This window comes from Neophocaena asiaeorientalis, unplaced genomic scaffold (assembly GCF_003031525.2).
Source record: "Neophocaena asiaeorientalis asiaeorientalis breed wild unplaced genomic scaffold, Neophocaena_asiaeorientalis_V1.1 scaffold223, whole genome shotgun sequence".
NCBI lineage: Eukaryota > Metazoa > Chordata > Mammalia > Artiodactyla > Phocoenidae > Neophocaena > Neophocaena asiaeorientalis.
Window position 1 is genome coordinate 3483224 of NW_020175045.1, and position 19074 is coordinate 3502297.

The window sequence follows — 19074 nt, forward strand, 5'->3', positions numbered from 1 at the left end:
CCAGCACTCGGTCCAGCTCCTCCTGCACCCGGCCTGCGGGCAAGAGGGTGGGCGCCAGCGTCCCGGGGAGCCTCTGCCCCTCGGTCCTGGGCCCTGCGGGAACGGGCTCACGGGCTCACCCTGCACGCTCGGGTGCTTGCCCATCAGGAGGGCGGCCCACTGCAGTGTGGCGGACGTGGTTTCCGTGCCAGCCATGACCATGTCCAGGGCACAGGCCACCACGTTGACCTCGGCAAACAGGCCCTTGGGGTCTTTCCCCTGCAGAGGTGGGTGGGGCTGGGCTCAGCTGGAGGCTGGCTCCATGGACCCCCCCGCCAGCCCCAGGCTCAAAAAAGGCATAGAAGACAGAGGCCTGGCGGGAAGGATACTGCCAGGATCCACCGAGCGCCTACGGCATTCTGGGTTCACCGCAGCCTTACAACCGTCCCATTTCACAGATAAGGAGACTGAGGCTTAGAGAGGCTCCCCACCAGGAGGTGGAGCAGTATGGCGTAGGGCCAGCATGCCTCCCTCCCCAGCACCTCTCCTCCTGGGTGGGGCCCCGGGATGCCCCCCAGGTCTCTTGGGTGGTGGGGTGGGTCTTGCCCACACCTGGCCCTGCTGGATCAGGGCGTCCAGGTAGCTCTGCACGGGCCCTCGCCCGGGCGCGGGGGGCCGCCGTGCCTCCAGGAGGTTCCTCAGGATGGCCCGCACCGCCTCCACCTTCCGCAGGACGGGCCGGTGCAGCTGGAGGAGGGCCCCGAGCCAAGGGTAGATGTTGAACAGCTGGGGGCAGGGGGCAAGACGGTGTAGTTGGGGGGTGAGGGCACAGGCGCCACAGCCCCACCTGGTGAGGGGCGGATCCGTACTCCGGCAGCTGTGCTCACCTGTCCGGGGGCCCCTGGCGCAGCCCCAGACCCCAGGTAGAGGTGCCACAAGGGGGCACCTGCTCCCTGCTCACGGGGCCCCTCCCTCACCCTCTCAGTGGGACCAGCAGCCCCAGGGGCTGTGATGAAGTCGTCTACCTGAGTGCAGGAAGGAGGGGCTGCTCGACAGGTAACACCCCTGGGGGTCCGTGCAAGTCACAGCAGGAGCCTGCCATCACGGCCCCCCTGCTCCCCCACCCACCAAAGCGGGGAAGAGGGAGAAGGGTGAGGGCTGCCGCTGTGGAAGTAACTTTGAATGTGCTGGGTCATTAGAAAAAAAGGGGGACTTGCAAACTTCAGAGTTTCAGCTCACGACGTCGTGAAACGGGGCTCACGGCACAGCCTGTCTGACACGGCTGTCAGCCGCCCTCTGATTACACTCGCACCACCGTGTCCCCCAGAATGCGAGCCATCCCACGGGGCACAGGCTCGGAAGGCCACGGAACATTCTGTCTCCCTGGAGCCCCCGACCCTCTGGCCTCCATCCTCCTGGGGCTCCCTGGCGGGACTCGGCCAGGCTACTCTCGGGCGGAGGCCACATCTTCCTGCCCGTCCGAGCCTCCTCCAGCCGCGAGGGATGACTTAGAATCAGGACCCAAGCCATGAGTGCCCACCCCACGCCCACGGGCTCGGGTCCTGGAGAGACGGGGCTGAAAAGTACACGTGAGCCACGTGCCAGCGTACGTGCGTACCCCGCCTCAACGTGCATGCCTAAGCACGTTATGGCTAAAACTGGTAACGGGGGACAGGTGACAACAGTTACCTTCTGGAAAATGAAATGCACGCAGTCCTGGGGGTTCTGAGAGCCAGGACGGATCCCTGTGATTCCTGAGCCTGAGGGAGGACCCCCGGTTCGAGGGCTGGGGGCCTGGGGGACATCGAGCCCCATATCCGGGGAAGAAATGCCCGGGTCCCACCCGCACCTCTGAGCAGATGCCTCTATTGCTGACGGAAGGTGTGGAGGAGGCGGCGAGGACCCCTGCCCCTCGTTTCCCAGGAGCACGGGACTGGCCTGGGGTCACGTGGCTGGTAGAAGCGCGCCTGGGGCCTGCTATGCTGCTTCCCGAAGCGGCAGCTCGGCTCTCCCTGCCCCCACCCAGCAAGCGGGGAGCAGTGACCTCTCACCTGCAGGCCGGGCGTCCCCAAGGGGACCATGACCCTGTCGATGAGGCCCAGCAGGGACACGAACACGGGATCCCGGTAGTCGAACCGCTGGCCAAAGAGGAGCATGAAGGTGATGTTGGAGGGAGCCCAGCCGAGCAGGGCCAGCGGGAAGGGCCGGCCTGGGGGTGGAGAGAGGCCTCAGAGCTGAGGGGCCCCCGGGAAGGGGGCGCGCCAGCCCCCACTCACCTCCGTAGCTGTCCAGCTGCGCCGTGAGGCACCTCAGCTCCTGCAGGACCTTGTCGGCCACGGGCGCCCTCCCCACGCCCAGGCCACGGAGGGTGCGCATGGTGAGCTGGCGGGCGGCCCTCCAGCGCTCCCCGGAGGAGGAGAAGATGCCTGCGGGCCGGACACCCCGTGAGCGGCCCAGGTGATGCAGGAGGGAGCAACGGGGGGCTGACCGACGGGGCGGGGGCCTGGCTGGGGCCTCACTCCCTCCCCCAGGCCTGGCCCCTGGAAGCTGGCCTCGGCTGGCCCAGCCCTTTCTGGTGTTCCCTGGTCCCCGGTGCGCCCAGCTGGCCGCGTGGACACCCTGGCACTCCCCCTGGGCCACACTGGGAGCACTCCCCCAGCTGCCGCAGGTATGGGGACCGACCCTTCTCCTTGGCCCCTCTCTGCCTGGTGGAAGCCCCCTCACCCCGCCACACACCTACCCCTGCCTCCCTGGATGAGCTGGAAGATGGCGATGGGGGGCCGGCCGGCCAGCTCCTGCCCGGTGCCCACCAGGGCCTCCCTCACCGCCTCGTAGCCGGTCAGCACCGTCGTCTTCTGGCGCCCCAGATGGACAGCGAACACCGGCCTGTACTGTTCCGCGAGCTGTGGGGACAGGCAGGGATCGGCCTGCGGCTCCACCCCCAGCTCCCCTGGGAGCCCCTCAGGCCCCGCCCACCATATGTGGAGGACTCAGGGAGGCTCCTGGGCCTCTGTGTGGGCCCCCTCCCTTCTGTCCTCCCGGCACGCCCGCCTGGGCCGGGAGGGCTGTCGTCTCCCCACTTTACAGATGGGGAGACAGGCCTGGGGGTGGGAAGTGAGTTGCTGTGGACCACACGGTGCAGCAGGGCCCGCCACTCCTGTCCACTGCCCGCTCTGCCACCGGCGTGTAGACAGTGGCCTCCAGGGCCCGGAACTGGGCACAGGGCCTGAGAACCCTGGTGCCTGCAGGCTGACTTCGCGGGTCATCACGGCTCCCCACCCACCTGCAGGGCCTGGGGGCCACGAGGCAGCCTCATGGTTGGGTCCTGGAGGCACCTCAGCCAAGTGATCATGGGAGCTGGAGCTCAGTGGAGGGGGGCGGTGGGCTGGATGATCTCCGAGGGCGGGGCCGGGCCTGTGCCTCTGCTTCAGCGGGTCAACCAGCTCGAGGTGGGCGAGGGTGTTCAGCCTCCAGCCCAGGTGGCAGGAGCCACACCCAACAGGCGTCCCACGAGGCCCCCCCAAACCTGGCCCTCCTGCAGGCACTCATCAGAAGCTGCCTTCTCCAGTGAGCCCTCCAGGCCTGCCACTCCTGGCCCCCTGCTCCTTGGTCCGCCCATCCGTTTCCCTGTGGGCTGGAATGTCTTTCTCTTCCCCGAGGCGACGCGGGCACTTGGGCCTCCCGTGTCCCCTGGGCACGGACCTCCCACCCCACGGGGGTCCTGGAAATTGGGGTTGGGGTGCCTTCAGGGCCGGCAGGGGCCCAGGCGCAGAGCCCAGCCGAGCACGTGCGTGCCCTGACCCACCTCCATCAGCGACTCGTCCTGCTGTGCCACACGCAGCAAATGTAGGTTCCTGACGAGGGGCAGCGGGCGCGGCCCCGGGGGCCAGCGGGGGGCCGGGGAGGGGGTGTGGGTGCAGGTGCGGAGGAGCTCCCAGAGCCCCAGGAGCAGCAGGGCCGTGAGGACGGCGGTGGCGAGGCCCCAGCTCCCCTCCCGGCCGCCCTGTGCCTTATATGCGTCCCGGGAGCCCCACCCACCCCACCGCCCCACCACCCCAAGAATGTGGAATGAGCAGTTTGCAGGGGACAGCCAGGCGGCTTAAAGCCACAGGCGTGTGTGGTATGTTAGGTCGAGTCTGTGGCAGGGGGCTGGTGGGGCCAGGGCCGTCTGGGGGCTCCGCCTTGCTGGGGAGCGCACAGCATGGCGGCCAGTCTGCTCCCCACAGGTCTCGGCCCCTGCCCGGTCTCCCCGTCAGAACCAGGGCTCAGGGGCCTTGGGCCCCGTCCTCCCCAGGCTCTGAGCCTCCCTCTGAAGGACTCCTTGGCCTCTTCCAAACCCACCACCACCTGTGTCCACCCAGCTCCTCTCTGCCTGGAGCCGGGGGGGACACCAGGAGTGGAGCGGCCCACAAGGTCTGCACAGCAAACGCCTCAAATCCTGGGACTTCAGAGGCCCCGGCGGAGAGCTCGCCCGAGTGGCGGTCTGCTCCTTGGTGGCTTTTCGAGCACTGTCACCCAGGCAGGAGGCCCTGGCCGCGCCGGGACGAGGCGGGGGTTCGGGGAGGCGGTGGGTCGCTCAGAGGGGCCCACCCCTCAGGCAGGGCTGGGCGACCGGCGGCTGGGCTCACGAGCCCCCGCCCGTCTGGGCTGCACTGTGGCCTGCTAAACCCTGGTGGCCCAGCTGGGAGGGGAGGAGGTGCTGTTTGGGAAACGAGCTCTGAGGGGTGGGAGGGCTGTTGGCACCAGAAATGGCTGGGCCTGCTCTGGGCCTCCTCCCAACACGAGGCTGTGGGAACCCCATCCGCGCCCCTGGGCCCCTCACCCCGGGGCCTGTCTGCTGGGGCACCATGCGTACCCCTACACAAACCCCAGAGCCAAGGCCGCCTAAGGGCCCTTACCCGCTCTGAGCCCCGATTTGCACACCTCCCGTGACCGGGTGCTCACTACCTCACAGGCAGACCGTCCAGATACACAGCCGTGGAGCTGCAGTGAGGGAGGACCCCTCTCTGACTGCTAGGTCTCCGGATCATTTGGGCTGAGTGGCCGGTACCAAGGCCCCTACTGGGTGCATAGGCTGGGGCTCCTGTACGCCCAGGACAGTTCACTTAACTAGTCCAGTGTGCATTTACTGAGTGCCTGCGTGTACCAGGCTCGGCCAGGAGCTAGGGCTACAGAAACTGGTGGTGCAGGGATCCTAAAAGGGCCCTCCCCGTGTGGCAGCGACTTTGCCACGGGAAGTGCCTTGGGTGTCGGAGCCGGAGAGGTGGGTCACAGGAGGAAGGGCATTCTCGCAGAAGAACAGCCTGTGCAGAGCCTGGAGGTCTGAGCCGGAAGGGGCACTGGGAAGGCCCGGGTCATGGCCACGGGAGCCCCGCCCGGGTGACCGAGCGGGAAGGACACTCGTGGTGGGAGGGCAGTGTGGCCGAGGCGCTGGAGACGGACGCAGGGTCCCTGTGGGGGGCCTCGAGGAGCAGGCGCCCCCACAGTCGGACGGTGCCGCTGGGGAGGACGTGTCCGGCCCCCGACAGCCTGGCGGGGTCACCCGGAAGCAGGCTCAGCTGGGAGGCGTCCTGGCCAGCACGGGGTGTGCGGCGGGGGAAGGTCACGGGCGGAAAGAGCAGGGGGGTCGGCAGTGAGGCCCCAGGACGTGAGTGCCTCGGGTCCCAGAGAAGTGATTCGGTGGAAGATGGACTGGGGCTGCTGGTGTCGTCCTCCGACTACAGGGCAGGAGATTATCCTGGGGGAACCACAGGGGCCCCGGGGAGGAGGGAGGCCGGCGGGGCGGGGAGCTGGCTCGAGCTGGGGGAGGACTTGTGTTTTTAGGCTTCAAGAGCGAGTATCCGAGAGACAGAGGCCACAGCTGATATCTGTGACCTGTGACCTAGCCTTGGGGTCACCCTTGGAGGAGGGGAGCCAAGGTAAGGGGGAATGGATGGGGGAGGAGCAAGGTTCTAGAAGAGTCTGGGACAGGGGAGGTGGACGGCTCTCAAAGGGTCCAGTCCGAGCTTTCCGGGGCCCGTGCCCTGGGGCGCCCGCGCTGCTCTGTCTGCAGTGCCCCGGGTCCCCGAGCCTGGCAGTCCCCACAGGCGGGGGGTGGCGCCGGCAGGGCCTGTGGGCGTCTCTCCGGCACCGCCAGCCCCCTGCCACCTTTCCTCAGCTCACCTAGCGCCTTCTCCCCGCCCCGCACTCTGAAATAACAGCAATAATAAAATCCCTCCCTCTCGCTCCACTCCTTTCGCAAACTCCTAGAAAGCTGCTGCGCCCACTCGCCCCCCTCGCCCCCGCCCAGCCCTCGGAAAGGGTCCTGCCAGCCTCCCAGCGACCTGTGTCACAGGCTCCGCCTGCGTGAGGTCCAGGGGCCGCAGCAAACTGGGCGTTTGGACAGCAGGAAAGTGTCCTCAGCTGCGCGGTGGGTGTGGGCAGGGCTGGTTCCTCAGGGCGAGGCGGGGTGCTCGTCTCCCAGCTCCAGAGGGCTGCTGGCGCCCCTCAGCTGGCCCTGATCCAGGATGGCCTCGTCTGGAGTCCCTTCCCTTTGTGACACCGGCCCAGGCCAGGCAGGTACGTCTCTTGTGGGGCCACCAGTGAAGCCAGTACAGCCTCCCACACAGACTCTTTGATGAATGTAGGTATTAGTTGGGATATTTGTCTATTCCAGTAGGTGATAGACACACACCAGCAAAGAATCCGGAAGTCCAGCCAGTCCCTCAGCAAGGTGAGCACCCTCCCCGACGTACCACTTCCTCGTGCATCCTTCAGAGATGCACCCTGTCGTGTACACGCTTTTTTTTTTTTTACAAGTTTATTCACGTACGGTAAACGGCGCATGTAAAAGCGTACAATTGAATGAGCTGAGACGCGTAGACACCCCGGGACACTTTGCCACATTCAGGACAGTGAACATCTCCATCAGCCAAAGTCTCTGCATTTTATTTTTATGGTAACGATGTAGCCAGGACCGAGCAGGGGCCTCCTTCCCACTGCGTAACTGCTGCCTCGTCGGGCTGGGCCTGCCTGTCCGTCAGTCCATCTCAGGCCCTTACGAACCTCCTGCTAAAAATGCCTGTGTGGGGCTTCCGTGGTGGCGCAGTGGTTAAGAATCCGCCTGCCAATGCAGGGGACACGGGTTCGAGCCCTGGGCCAGGAAGATCCCACATGCCGCGGAGCAACTAAGCCCGTGTGCCACAGCTACTGAGCCCGCGTGCTACAACTACTGAAGCCCGCGCGCCTAGAGCCCATGCTCTTCAACAGGAGAAGCCACTGCAATGAGAAGCCCGCGCACCGCAACGAAGAGCAGCCCCTGCTCGCCGCAACTAGAGAAAAGCCCGCACACAGCAATGAAGATCCAACGCAGCCAAAAGTAAATAAATTTATAAAAAATAAAATAAAAAGACCTGTGTGCCTGTCCCTGTGCACAGCTGCCCGGTTGCTGTAAGATAACTTCCTGGCAGCGCTACCCGAGCCGAGGGGTTGCTTCTCGTCAGATCTGGCAACGTTCCCACCCGGGGAAGCAGCTGCACCCGCGATGCCCCACACCCCAGGTGAGGCCCCTCCTGCCCCCGCGTCTGCAGGGCCTCAGGACGAGCCGCCTCCTCCGGGTGTCCCTGGTCTCCGCCGCGCCTTCATTTCCTGCCCCCCGATATCTGACACCAAATGCTGGGGGGTCTCCTGAGCTCTGCTCCAGGCCAGCCGGTCCCTTTTCTCGGCAACAAGAGTGATTTTTCAAGCTCGTGACCCCTGAACTTTGAGGTGGCGCCCACACCCTGGAGTCCAGAAGGGCCCCCTGCCTCTGCATTGCATCACTTGAACCCAGGGGTTCTGTGCCTGCTGGGACTCTTCATAGGGAAGAAACCCCAAACTGGCTGGAGCAGGGCACTGGGTCGAAGGACATCCCCCCAACATTCACACCCACCCAGAGCCTCAGAATAGGACCTTGTTTGGAGGGAGGGTCTTTAGAGAGGTCATCCTGCCTCTCGCGCAGTGACAGAGGCAGAGGTGCAGGCCACGGCCACAAGCCAAGGAGCGTGGGAGCCCCAGAAGCTGAAAGGGGCAGGAAGGGCCCCCCTTCTGCTGGAGCCGCCGCTGGGAGATGGCCCTGCGACACCAGCCTCCAGAGCTGACAGGGTGTGAGTTGATGGTGTTTTCAGCCCCCTAGGCTGTGGTCCTGTTAGGGCAGCCCCAGGAGACCGTGGAAGCAGAGTTCAGAAAATTACCCCACTCGCAGAAACGAGGCAAATGGGTGACGTGTGTCCCTTCACGGGGTCACTGTCTAACCAGCCTGCCGGGTGTCGTTCGGCCCGGGAGGGTTGCTTTCTCTGACTTGCCGTTTATTATCGACCAGGCCCAGGTGCCACGAAGCTGGAGGTTACCTTGCGGAAAATAGGAAAAGTGCAGGTGATTTTCCCCCATAAACATGCAGGTGACTTCCGTCTGGTGGAGAAGATAAGCAAGGTTGTGGCTTTATTGTCCTGTTAAGACATTAACCTGACATCAATGTTAGACGTTAACTCCTGAGCCCAGCTCAGCAGCCTCGTTCCGGAGCTCCTTCTCTGACGGCATGTGGATCCGTCAGGGTTTGACATTCTTCTTTGAGCCAGCCTTGCCATCTAGACTCGTTCACCTTGTTAACGGGTGAGATAAAATGGTGACACGTGCTCAGTATATATTTGGCTGAAAGCCTTTTGAAAATGACACTTTGACAGCAGAATTTGTTAAAGTGGGAGGATCAGCTATCTCGTAGTTTCAGGCAAGGGTAGACCCAGGGAGCAGATGATGTTATTAGGATTTGGATGAATTCTCCTTGCTCTTGGGTCTGCTGGCTGCACTCTGGGGCGAGTAACGGTGGCCAGACGACAGCCGGCCGCCCAGCCTCGCGTCCTTCTAGCCGCAGTCCAGTGTGCAGTTCCACTGGCTCTGTCCTGGTGCTCAGGCAGAAGCCTGGGGGTTGCTCTGGTCAGACCTGATTGGCCAGGCCCCCCGCTGGCCAGGGGTCGCCAGGCTCCTACTGGGGCTTAGGTCACACCTGGCCTTGACACCCGAGGTTCAGGGTGTTCCCTAGACGGGTCTGGAGTTGCACACACCTGGCTCCACACTCAGCCCTTCCATCCACTTGTTAGCTGAGGCAGACGGCATGTTGCAATGACAGCACCCAGCCCATAAGTTCTTCGTATAGTTTGTTCTCCGCCCGTGGAGAGCAGGGGCCCTGCCCTTGAATTTGAGTGGGAGCTTGTGACCATGGCGGAGGCAATGCTGTGTAACATTTTTTTTAATAAAAATTTTATTTATGTATTTATTTTTGGCTGCGTTGGGTCTTCCTTGCTGTGCGCAGGCTTTCTCTAGTGGAGAGCAGGGGCTACTCTTCGTTGTGGTGCACGGGCTTCTCATTTCGGTGGCGTTTCTTGACCTCAAGCCAAGGGGCTTGGCCTCTCTGTGTCTCTACGTGTGACATGAGGGTAATAATACCTGCCCAGCTACGTTCATTCTACAAAAATATTTTTTTATTTTTATAGATTGATTGGCCGCACCACATAGCATGTGCGATCCGAGTTTCCCTGCCGGGGATCGAAACTGCGCCCCCTGCAGTGGAAGCGCGGAGTCTTAACCACTGGACCGCCAGCGGATTCCCTCTTCAAAAAATATTAACAGAACACCTACTGTGTTCTGGGCACTGTTCCCGGCCCCGTGACCCCACACTAAACAGCCCGGCGCGTAAGAGGGGTTCCAAAAACATTAGCTCCTTCCCCAATTTTCAAATCTGTGCACTGCTAAACATCTCCTACAAAGCAATAACCGCTTGTCAGGTACAGACATGTCAGTTAAAAGCTGGCCGTCACCTCCCGGTCACTGGGCCTCTGGTGCTTCACTGGTCCCTCAGGGCTGCCAGACGGAGAGGTACGGGCAGCCCTGGTGGGGATGGGCTGTTCCTTTTACTGCTAAGTGGTACGATCTAGTCAAGTGGAAAAGTGCTACTTGCTGGGTAATAAAAGCTTCCATTGTTCACCAGCCCTGGAAACATATTAATGAATAACCCAGTGTGCGGCCCCTGGCCCCAGCGGTGTGAACGGTTGTTAACACGGCAGGAACAGGTACAATCTTCCTTTTGTAGTTTTAAGTGGGCCCAGAGCCCCAGGTCGACCAAGGCCCAGACAACAGGATGGGCTCTCCCTGCAGACCCCTGTTGTCGGCCCACAAACGTTTGGTGGAGCTCTGTGCTGGCTCTGGACAAACAGAGAATCCAGCCTCAGGCACAGAGATCCGGTGGTGTGCACCACGGGTGTGGGGGGGGGGCTTCAAGTGGGTGGAGGCAAGCAGATGCCTTCTGGAGGAGGGGGCACCCAAGTCAGCCCTGGAAGGGGGCAGGCCTGTGGGGGAGGGGCTGCTGGGACTGGCTGGCAAGCTCCTGACATTACAAGGGGCAGGGCCTGGGGGCAGGAGAGCTTGTCCAGAGGGGCCAGTGGTGACTGTGATGCCAAGTCCCCTCTGTGCTTACGTCTGGGGCCTGGCACACAGCGGGTGCCAGTGACTGTTATGCAGGTGGGGATTGGAGCTCAGGGCAGAATCACAGACAACAGGGTGTGCTGGGCGGGCGGCCGCCCACTTTCCCCGTCACCCAGATGAAAGCCAGAGGCTCTGCCCAGGGTGCAGGGCTGGGAGGGGTTCGGCTGGGGAGAGCTGGGGTCCCCACTGAGCCCTTTCCCTGTTGTTACTGTTGCCATAACAACGATAATAAATGACCACCAGGGGCTTTCCTGTTTATGATGCATTTTTACTCTCTTATCTGTTGAATTGTGTCCCCAAATTCATATATTGAAGTCCTAGCTCCCCCTACCTTAGAACGTGACCTTTTCGGGAACGGGGTCCTTGCTGATGTAATTAGTTAAGGTGAGGTCATCGGGGTGGGCCCTAATCCAATACAAGTGCGTCCTCATAAAAGGAGGAGATTTGGACAGTGACACACAGGGAGAGGCCACACGATGAGGCAGAGATAGGGTGATGCATCCACAAGCCAGCAACCCACCAGCAGGGATGGCAGAGGCCAGGAGTGGATGCTCCAATCTCAGACGACAGGCCCCCAGAACTGAGAGAATTTCTGTTGTTCTGAGCCACCCAGAGTGTGCACTTTGTTGTGGCAGCCGCAGGAAGCTAACGCTCCTTCCTTCTCACCAGGCAAGCACCAGGATTAGGCCCTGGTGCCCAGTGGGGAGAAGCCCCTGCAGACTCTCGGGGATACAGAGACCCATAGGCACAGCCTGCAGGACCGTGCAAGTCTGCTGTGTGTCCTTGGGCAAGTTGCTGAACGTCTCTGAACTTGCATTTCCTCATCGTGAGGAGGTGACGGCTGGACCCTCTGCCGCTGGGTTGCCCTTAGGGTCATAGGGTCCCGCAGAGCAATTGGCGGAGGGTCCGGGCCTTTTAGAGCCCGGGGGTGGGGCCCTGGTGGTGAGGGCGGGCCCTATAGGGCGAGGGGCGGGGCCAAGCGACCAGGGGGGCCGCTCGACGCTCGACGTGATCGGCGCTCCTGCGGGGGCCTGCTCGGCGCTCGGCCGGCCGTCCTGCGTACAGCGCGCGTCGCTCTTGGAGACTCCGGGCGCCGTCATCATGTCGACGGCCATGAACTTCGGGTCCAAGAGCTTCCAGCCGCGGCCCCCGGACAAGGGCAGCTTCCCGCTGGATCACTTCGGTGAGCGGGGGCGGTCGGGGCTCCCCGGCCGGACCGGCGCAGCCCTGGGCCGGCTCGTTGGAGCCGCGCGGCCGGGGAGGCGCTGGCGTCTGCTTGCGGCGCGGGCGGGGCCGCTGAGGCTGGGTTCGGCCCGGCCGGGTCCGGTCCCGGCTCAGGGCCTCCCGCCGCGGCCCTAGGGTGGGCGCCGGACGGGGCTGGGCCCTCGGAACCGGGGAGGGGACGCGGAGTCCCGCCGCCCGGATGCCCTCCTTCTCCTGTACTTGCTTGCCCGCTTGGTACATTTGCTTTTTCCATTTCGTTTCCAGCGTGTTTCGGGAGGAAACCAGTTTTCAGAGGGGGAGGAGGGGTTCTACCAGTAAGGCTGCGGGGCGGGCGTGTGATGTTTCCGCTTTAAAAAGGAAACACTCTTCTGTTTGTTACAGGGGAATGTAAAGGCTTTAAAGAGAGATTCCTGAAGTGTCTCCGGGACAACCATTTCGAAAACGCTTCGTGCAGAAACGAGTCAAAAGAATACCTGGAGTGCAGGATGGAGAGGCGAGTACACGCCAACGGTGATGTATGGCTTCTCCCCCCTCCCGCGTCTCTGGCTAAAATGTTGGTCCCCAGAGGTCTCAGTTGAGCTTGTGTTTCGGAACTGTAGGGCTGCTTGCCCGCGAAGTTGAGGCTTTTCAGAGGTTCAGTTGTACTCCAAGTTGTTTAGCAAAATCACGGGAACCTTTTCTCCCGTGATAGCATTGGACATGATTGCCTGCCTCCGAGTATTTTCTTCCCACATTTGGGTGCTACTGACACGTCATTCAGCTGTCAGAATCGGGCATCATAAAAATGCTGACTGAGTCGAAAGATGTGAAGATTTGTGGGTACGCAGCTTATTCCTGTAAATACTTTTCTTGGAACATAGAAGTCTGTGCTCGGTTGTTTTGTTCCACGTCGGCTCAGAGCTGTTTGCAGCGTGACAGGCGAGACACTGGGCCCTGTGAGGAACGATGAACGACGAGTGACCCTTCCTGCCTTAATCAGAATGTACTGGACCTCACCTTTAAAGAAAACAGGAACGCTCTTAACTGATCTGTTGAGACTTCCCTTAAAATAAGTACTATTGTAAACCTTCGCGGGGAAAGTGTGTAACGTACAATTACGTCCTTGGGTGGGAACTTTTATTTCTGCCCTTTGAGCCCTTCATTAGTTCACTGAGGAGTCATCAGAGGCCTTGTCTGAAGGCAGGTTGACATAAACCTGAGCCTCATTTTCATTTTCCCTTAACAAACTCAGACATTCCGCCGCAGGCAAGATCTGCTGTGCTTCTCAGGCCCCGGCGTGTTGAGGGCTGTCGGGGACACTGGGGCCTTTAGGGGGACGGACCCTCAGGTGGCTTCCCGAGTCGCGCAGGCTTGCGGTGCTGGCATCTGACGACGGGCCGCCCCAGCCCCGAGTAGCGCCAGTCGGATCTGCGCGTTTCAGTCACTCTCTTTCAAGTTGACGCGTCTTCAAAACACCTGAACTCCTCGAGTTTCTTCTTGGTGTGGCCACGCCTCCGAGACTGACTTTGCAGCTGGTCTCCGCCCTGTGCGAGGGTGTGAGCAGGTGGCCCGCCTCCCCGGAGCTCGCGTCACCGTCCCTGGGTCGGTCGTCCCTGGGCCAGCACGCGGCCCGGCAGCTCCTGCGTGAGGTTGCTCGGAGGGTTTGGCTGGTTGGGTCCCAGAGCAGCTCCTGCTGCCTGACCAGGGCTTCCAGGCAGGGCCAGCAGAAGCGCCCTCTTTGCCCCGTTTGCCCCTGGGAGGGAGCTGCCCGCGTCTCCATGTGGCGGCCCCTCACCCAGCGCAGCTTTTGGGCACCATCCTCCCTGGGCCGCCGAGGACGCGGGGAGACGGGGACGCGGCCGGCCGCTCTGTGGGTCCCACGATTCAAGTGGCTTCCCTGGTTGGTCAGGCGACGTTTGGATGAATGTACGGGGATGTATGTGTTTCTGACTTGGCCAGTTATTTTGACTGGAGACTTTCAGTTTGTTTTCAATGAAAATCCTCAAACGTACCAAAGCAGAGGATCGTCTAGATCTCCACAACCATCACCCAGATTCAGGGTCAAGGTTTTTCCCATTTTGCCCTTATCCATCACCCTTTTTAAAAGTCTCTTTTCTCCTCCTCTTTTTTCCTTTCTGCCGACATTCCAGACCTTATTTTGCCCCTACCTACTTCACGTGTGTCGTTTTAAAAACCAGACCGTGGTAGGGTTTGCAAGTCGCCTCGCGAGGACTCGGGCCCTGTCAGCCTGAAGTGGACGTGTCTGTGACTTAGGTGGGGGCATGTTTTCTCACAGCAGCAACTGTTAAAATTGGGGTTGCACTGTCGGCAGAGACCCAGCAAACACACGTGTGATCCCCGACCTCAGGTCCGGTTCCCGCCTGAGGCCGGGCCTCCTGACCGGGTGCCAGAGGGTAGAGCAGACGGTCCTGGGAAAGCCCTCTGCCCGACCCAGGGTGCGGCCAGTGAACGCTGGTCACCGTGATCAGGTGCGGGCAGGTTCCCTCCGGAGGCGCTGTCTCCCGGCCTGTCCCAGCTCCCAGCGACGCCGTGTCCTCAGCCCGAGGCCCCTTGCTCCACCCTCACGTTCCACAGGGCTGCGTCTGTCCCCTCCTCTCTCCTCTCTACATTTTCTCTCTCTGACCAGAGCCAGCAAAGTTTCTCTGATTTTAAGGATTCATGGGATTAGGTTGGGTCCACCTGGATAATCCATGCTGGTCTCATCTCCAGACTGGCTGATTGACGGCGTTATTTTCATCTTCAGTCTTAACCCCCCTCCCGTGTAAGGTCGCACTCACAAGCTCTAGGGAATAGGGTGTCCTTTGGGAGTCGTGGTCCTGCCGACCGCAGTGGAGCTGACAGTCAGTTGTAAGAGCTGTCGGCCAGTTGTACTCTTTTGGCAAAGATGTGGGAAGGTTTATCATCATTATTTGCCTGCTTTGGGTTTAAGGAGTGTCTTGTGCATCCCATCACTGTACAGTTGGTTTAACCTGCTGCCAGGTTAGATTGTGCCACCTGGGGTTTGCGATTCTGGGGACATCGTCTTAAGGACTGTTGCTGGGCCACTGGGTTTCGTGCGCATGGCAGTCAGGGGCAGGTAAAGGGGGCAGGAGTGGAGGGACTGCACCCCGGAGCTGCCAGGCTTTCCTTCACCCCTGCACCTCGACGCGCTCTGCCTCTGGTCTCCTCCTGGCTGTCTAGGCGGCCGGCCCCGCGAGTTCCGGGGCGACGTGACGAGGGAGGTGTGGCCGGGAGCGCGGCGGGGCTCCTCTGTCCCGGCCTCGGCTGCTTCCTGCCCCTCGGGGGTGCAGGGCTAAGGGTACCGCTCGGGGTCTGTTCCCAGGACGGAGTGGTTGGGGGTGAGATGGTGGCGGGTGCCCAGGGCCTACCTCGGCCCCACGTGGACAGGACTTGTCCTCCCGGCCACCCTGACAGCTCTCTTTTCCTTTCAGGCAGCTGATGGCACCAGAACCCCTGGAAAAACTGGGATTTGGAGATTTGATAGATGGAAAGTCGGAGACAAAATCGGAACCGTGATGGGAAGAAGCCCGCAGGGCTGTGTGGGGTTGTCCGATGACCTGCCGCCCCAGCAGCTTGCTTGTAGGTACTGTGGCTCAGGAAGGGGCTTTGGTGACGCCCGCGAGGTGCCACTCGAAATAAAGACAGACACTCCTCCCTGATCGATGCGCCTCGTGGCTAGGAAATGGCTCGTCTTCTGAAGCTCCCAAAAGGATTCTGGAAAACCATGGTCCCTTTTAGATCCCATTTTCCCCCAGGAGTGTTAGGTTTTATCTTTAAGTTCAGGTGTGCGATGGGGCTCCTGGGAAGGTGAGGTGCCGGATGACGTCCGCCTAGTGAGTGGACACCACAGGTTCCTGTGAGATGCTGGATTCACATCACGGGTTCTGCGTGTCTTTTTGGTGCAAAAGTGATAAATGTTCGCGAATTGCGGTCTGTTATGTAGACAGAGATTATGAGGAAAACGTTTCCTAGCAAATGCGTTTCTCTTTGTACTCATAAATATACGTGCCTTTTCTTTCTTTTTTTCTTTCTCTTTGAGGATAAGCTTGGAAGTGGGAAGCAGCCTGGCTTTTGATTTTTCTGACTTCTTGATTTTCTTTTGCTGATGCACAAACACCACGTATCTTTCTGGTCCAGCGGCATTTTCTGATTCGGATCAGACGATACTTGTTAAACTAGATGGTTTAATTTTAAGAACTCATTTGCTGTAACCGAGAAACGGAACGTCCCCCCGTCGATCGATGTGCACGGTAGCCTCCAGTGCTTTTACTCCGAGGAAGCCCCCGAGACCGCAGCCATCCCTGCTTCCCGGCCAAACGTGGTCGGGGCAGCGCGTTCCCGCTGAGAGCTGCCCGGGGCGCTGTCAGGACAGACCTCCTGGGGGTGCAGACCCCGCGATGGCGTTTCTGGGGCGCCTTGTCGTCTGGGCACAGAACCACAGCGGAGCCCCCGGACCTGCCCTGTGGACTGCCTTCCCTGGCCCCCCAGTCAGCTGGCTTTTGTCCCAGTGTGGCCAGTGCTGGGAGAATCCAGGTGTGTCCCCGCTGGTGGGGACAGCCGGCCCTGATCCCCCCCTTCTTCTGCCTGGCGACCCAGGCCAGGCTCCGGGAAACCCTCGTGGTCTGCTCCTCGGCCGTGTCCAGTTCTCTGTGTTGACGTCCCTCTGCCTCGGTCCTACGGTGATGGCCATACTCGGTCAGGCCCTCCCCGCTGGTCCCATCTCCGCGGGGCTCCCCAGCACCAAGGGCTGCACCTGTGGTCTGTCACTGTTCAGCGTCGGCTCTGTCTGTGCTTCTAATTGCTCTGCAGCTTGTCTGCATATTTTTAGCTAGTTCATGAAAAGCCGTGGTTTCTGTCAGCAAAGTGAGCCACGAAAATATATTCTGTTTTCCAACAGTGCTGCGTCACACACACACGAGGTCATTTATGGCAGCATTGTCTGCAATTGGCAAGCATTTAGAGACAGGGCCCTGGGCGGCCGCAGGAAGGACTGGGGGAGAGAGAACGGAGCGCCCCGCGCTGCCCCAGGGGTGGCTCACCGTGAGCAGGCTCTGAGAGGGAACCAGGGCCCAGAGAACGTCGTGGTGAGAGAGAGAGAAGGAGCCAGCACAACAGCCGCGTGTCTGAGCAACAGGCCACTCCGGGAGGCAAACTGGAGAGCAGCGAGGATGGTTGCTGACAGCTGTGGGGGTGGGAGGCCGCTCTCTGAGTGCTCCTGGCTCGGAGCCATGTTCTTGTTTTCCGTGCTCGAAACCGGGACGTGGGGGGGCCACCGTGGGACAGCGGCAGTGACCCCGAGCCCAGCCGTGTCGCAAATGCTGACTCTGCCCACAGCAGAGGGGCCGGCGGGACGGGACTTGTCCAGGTAGCTTTGGAAAACAGTGTTTTGATTAAAGCTAGAGACAAAAAGATGAGATTTGTGCCCTGGTTACTATGTATGTTCTTCACGTGGACAGTGGTTCTGAGGCTGTGAATTTTAAGGTGGAAAAAGCTGGAGCTGTGCTGTGGGTGATGAGAGCCGGGGCCGTGGGATCCTGGCTCTCGGACATCTGCCGGGGCAGCGGGTAGGGAAGCAGACATGTAAGTGTGTATGCGTGCGCGCGTGCTCGTACGGACGTCCCCTCGCTCTGGGCACCAAGGGACCAGGAGCAGTGACCCCTGGCAGCACGGATCTGAGCCTCTCTCCAGCAGGAGGACCCAGGGGCAGGAAGGTCCAGGTGAGCCTGGACCCTCTTGTGTCAGAAAGTAAGGAATTGCTGGAACCATGATGGGCTTGTCGAGAGGACATGCGATGGAGCTCCCGTGGCCCGATCGGGGACCAGTGGAGCAGAAGAAGGAAGGACTGTTGTGGGCTTTGGCTGCAGAATCAGTTCCTACCCAGGAGCCGCCGTTGATGGAAATACTGAATGGGGTAAACGTATTAGTGCAGGAAGGGACACCCCTCCTCCGGGTCCCAACCCACGTGGAAGGAAGGGGCGTCGGTGGTCCTGAGGTGGGTGGGCAGCGTGATGTGGAACAGGTTTGCCTGGTCTGGAGGGCACCCCGCGAGGCACTTGGCAAGCAGCTGAGGCTTCTCAGCGTGGTTGCCTGACTGCCCGCTCCCCACAGCGCCTGCCCCGACCGATGCCCTGAGAAGGCGGCATTGCTTCTGCCGTTGTCTTGCCAGGAGTGCCTCACGTCAGTCTAATGAGCCACGCAGACACACCTGACATGAGGGACGGGCTGCAGAGTGAGGAGCAGCGCTCCCCGGAAGGGCCGCGTCCTGGACAACAGGTGGAGGGGCTGCCCCGGGCCAAGGGTCCAGGGAGGCTAGGGCCACCAGGGAGCCCGAGGGCCCGCACGTCAGTCACAGCACTTCTTGTCCTGTGCTCGCAGAGGGTGTCGTCGGGAGAAGCAGGCAGACAGAACTGTGGCCTGTTTCTGCAACTTTCTGGAAGTCTGAAATTATTTTGGAATCATTTAAAAAAATGTTTTGTGCTAAGCTCTTTGTAGTTGAACTTTCTATATACGTGATTGGGTAAATACTCACTTTGAAACACATTCATGAATCTCAGATAGAATGCAGACGCAGTGGTTTCTGCGTCAGGAGGGGACGGTCGGGCTCTTGACAAAGGGCAGCAGCTTCCCGCGCTGCCTGCTGTCTCCTGGGTCTCAGTTGCTAAAAATGCCAGGCTCAGGGGTCCAGACACCCTGTCTGGTCCTGCCAAAGCGCCTGTGAGATATTTTTAGTTGCCCATCATTTGTCATGTAAAGAATGCCTTTTATTTCTCGTACATACTCGTCACGATGAGCCGACGACATTATTAGAAGACAGTTTCCGGAATGTTTTCCAAGTGTCCTCCTTAGGCAGGAGGTAAGCCGGAGCAATCAGGTCAGACCTGGGCCCACAGCTGCCTTCCCGGCAAGTGAGGCCAACGGAGCCCCTTGACCTGGCTCTCACTCCAGCCCCTGGGGCGGAAGCTCGGGGCGCAGGGCCAGGCCACCCTCCGTCCACAGCCTCGCACAGGCCTCCACTCTGCTGGCTGGGCCCCAGGTCCTTTTAGCAACTCTGTGAAAACCTCAGGCAGCACACGGGGTGGCTGGAATATGTCTACTGTTAGGAAGGCAGTGTTTTTATTTTTTAAAAAAGGCAAGTCAGGTTTCTTCCCCACTAACAGGTCAGCACAGACTTGGTGGCTTAAACAACACATTTATGCCCCAGCCCGGAGGCCACAAGTCCAAAGGGGAGGGTCCGTCTCCTCCTCTTCCAGCTCCTAGAGGCACCGCTGGCCCGAGGCTGTCCTCCATCTGAGCCAGTGGCTTCTCTCATCCCCGACTCGGCCTCCTCCCCGCACCTCCCTCTGGCCCTGGCCCTCCCACCTCCCTCCTGTTAGTCCC

General features: G+C 60.9%; 4 protein-coding genes across 6 annotated transcripts in view; 3 read left to right on the forward strand and 1 right to left on the reverse strand.

The window, feature by feature from the left end:
* Positions 1 to 4828, reverse strand: part of CYP2W1 (cytochrome P450 family 2 subfamily W member 1) — an 11239-nt gene extending 6411 nt beyond the window's left edge. Inside the window, exons 1-8 of the mRNA XM_024763511.1 lie at positions 4802 to 4828; positions 3785 to 3982; positions 2720 to 2882; positions 2256 to 2405; positions 2031 to 2188; positions 592 to 765; positions 120 to 258; positions 1 to 33 (exon numbers count right to left, since the gene is read on the reverse strand). Of these exons, the coding sequence (XP_024619279.1) occupies positions 1 to 33; positions 120 to 258; positions 592 to 765; positions 2031 to 2188; positions 2256 to 2405; positions 2720 to 2882; positions 3785 to 3982; positions 4802 to 4828 (1042 nt within the window). The remainder of the gene's footprint in view (positions 34 to 119; positions 259 to 591; positions 766 to 2030; positions 2189 to 2255; positions 2406 to 2719; positions 2883 to 3784; positions 3983 to 4801) is intronic.
* On the forward strand, positions 4827 to 7144 carry LOC112412055 (uncharacterized). The gene is made up of 6 exons (XM_024763512.1): positions 4827 to 4830; positions 4997 to 5025; positions 5181 to 5563; positions 5803 to 5897; positions 6635 to 6691; positions 6778 to 7144. The coding sequence occupies exons 1-6, from the start codon at positions 4827 to 4829 to the stop codon at positions 6918 to 6920; spliced, it is 711 nt and encodes a 236-aa protein (XP_024619280.1). The 3' UTR covers positions 6921 to 7144.
* Positions 7145 to 11527: 4383 nt separating this feature from the next.
* COX19 (cytochrome c oxidase assembly factor COX19) lies at positions 11528 to 18178 on the forward strand. 2 transcript variants are annotated; one of them, XR_003005731.1, is made up of 4 exons: positions 11528 to 11656; positions 12079 to 12190; positions 15129 to 15280; positions 15737 to 18178. XR_003005731.1 is itself a non-coding variant. In XM_024763550.1 (3 exons), exons 1-3 carry the CDS (start codon positions 11575 to 11577, stop codon positions 15211 to 15213), a joined length of 279 nt encoding a protein of 92 aa, XP_024619318.1. In that variant the 5' UTR covers positions 11528 to 11574; the 3' UTR covers positions 15214 to 17108. The 2 variants fall into 2 exon arrangements, 1 of the variants encoding a protein (XP_024619318.1); XM_024763550.1 differs by having other exon boundaries at positions 15129 to 17108.
* ADAP1 (ArfGAP with dual PH domains 1) overlaps positions 15183 to 19074 on the forward strand; it is a 73853-nt gene continuing 69961 nt past the window's right edge. For both annotated transcript variants that reach the window (XM_024763547.1, XM_024763548.1), the window contains exon 1: positions 15183 to 15280. In XM_024763547.1, coding sequence (XP_024619315.1) covers positions 15250 to 15280 — 31 coding nt within the window. In that variant the 5' untranslated portion in view covers positions 15183 to 15249. The remainder of the gene's footprint in view (positions 15281 to 19074) is intronic.

Excerpts from the sequence above, each read along its gene's own strand:
- LOC112412055 (XM_024763512.1), top strand. Across the intron at positions 5,564-5,802 it reads GGCGTCCTGGCCAGCACGGG|GCTTCAAGAGCGAGTATCCG; the intron begins GTGTGCGGCGGG and ends TTGTGTTTTTAG. Across the intron at positions 5,898-6,634 it reads CTTGGAGGAGGGGAGCCAAG|TAGGTGATAGACACACACCA; the intron begins GTAAGGGGGAAT and ends TGTCTATTCCAG.
- COX19 (XM_024763550.1), top strand. The coding sequence starts at position 11,575 with ATGTCGACGGCCATGAACTTCGGGTCCAAGAGCTTCCAGCCGCGGCCC. Across the intron at positions 11,657-12,078 it reads CTTCCCGCTGGATCACTTCG|GGGAATGTAAAGGCTTTAAA; the intron begins GTGAGCGGGGGC and ends TGTTTGTTACAG. Across the intron at positions 12,191-15,128 it reads CTGGAGTGCAGGATGGAGAG|GCAGCTGATGGCACCAGAAC; the intron begins GCGAGTACACGC and ends TTTTCCTTTCAG.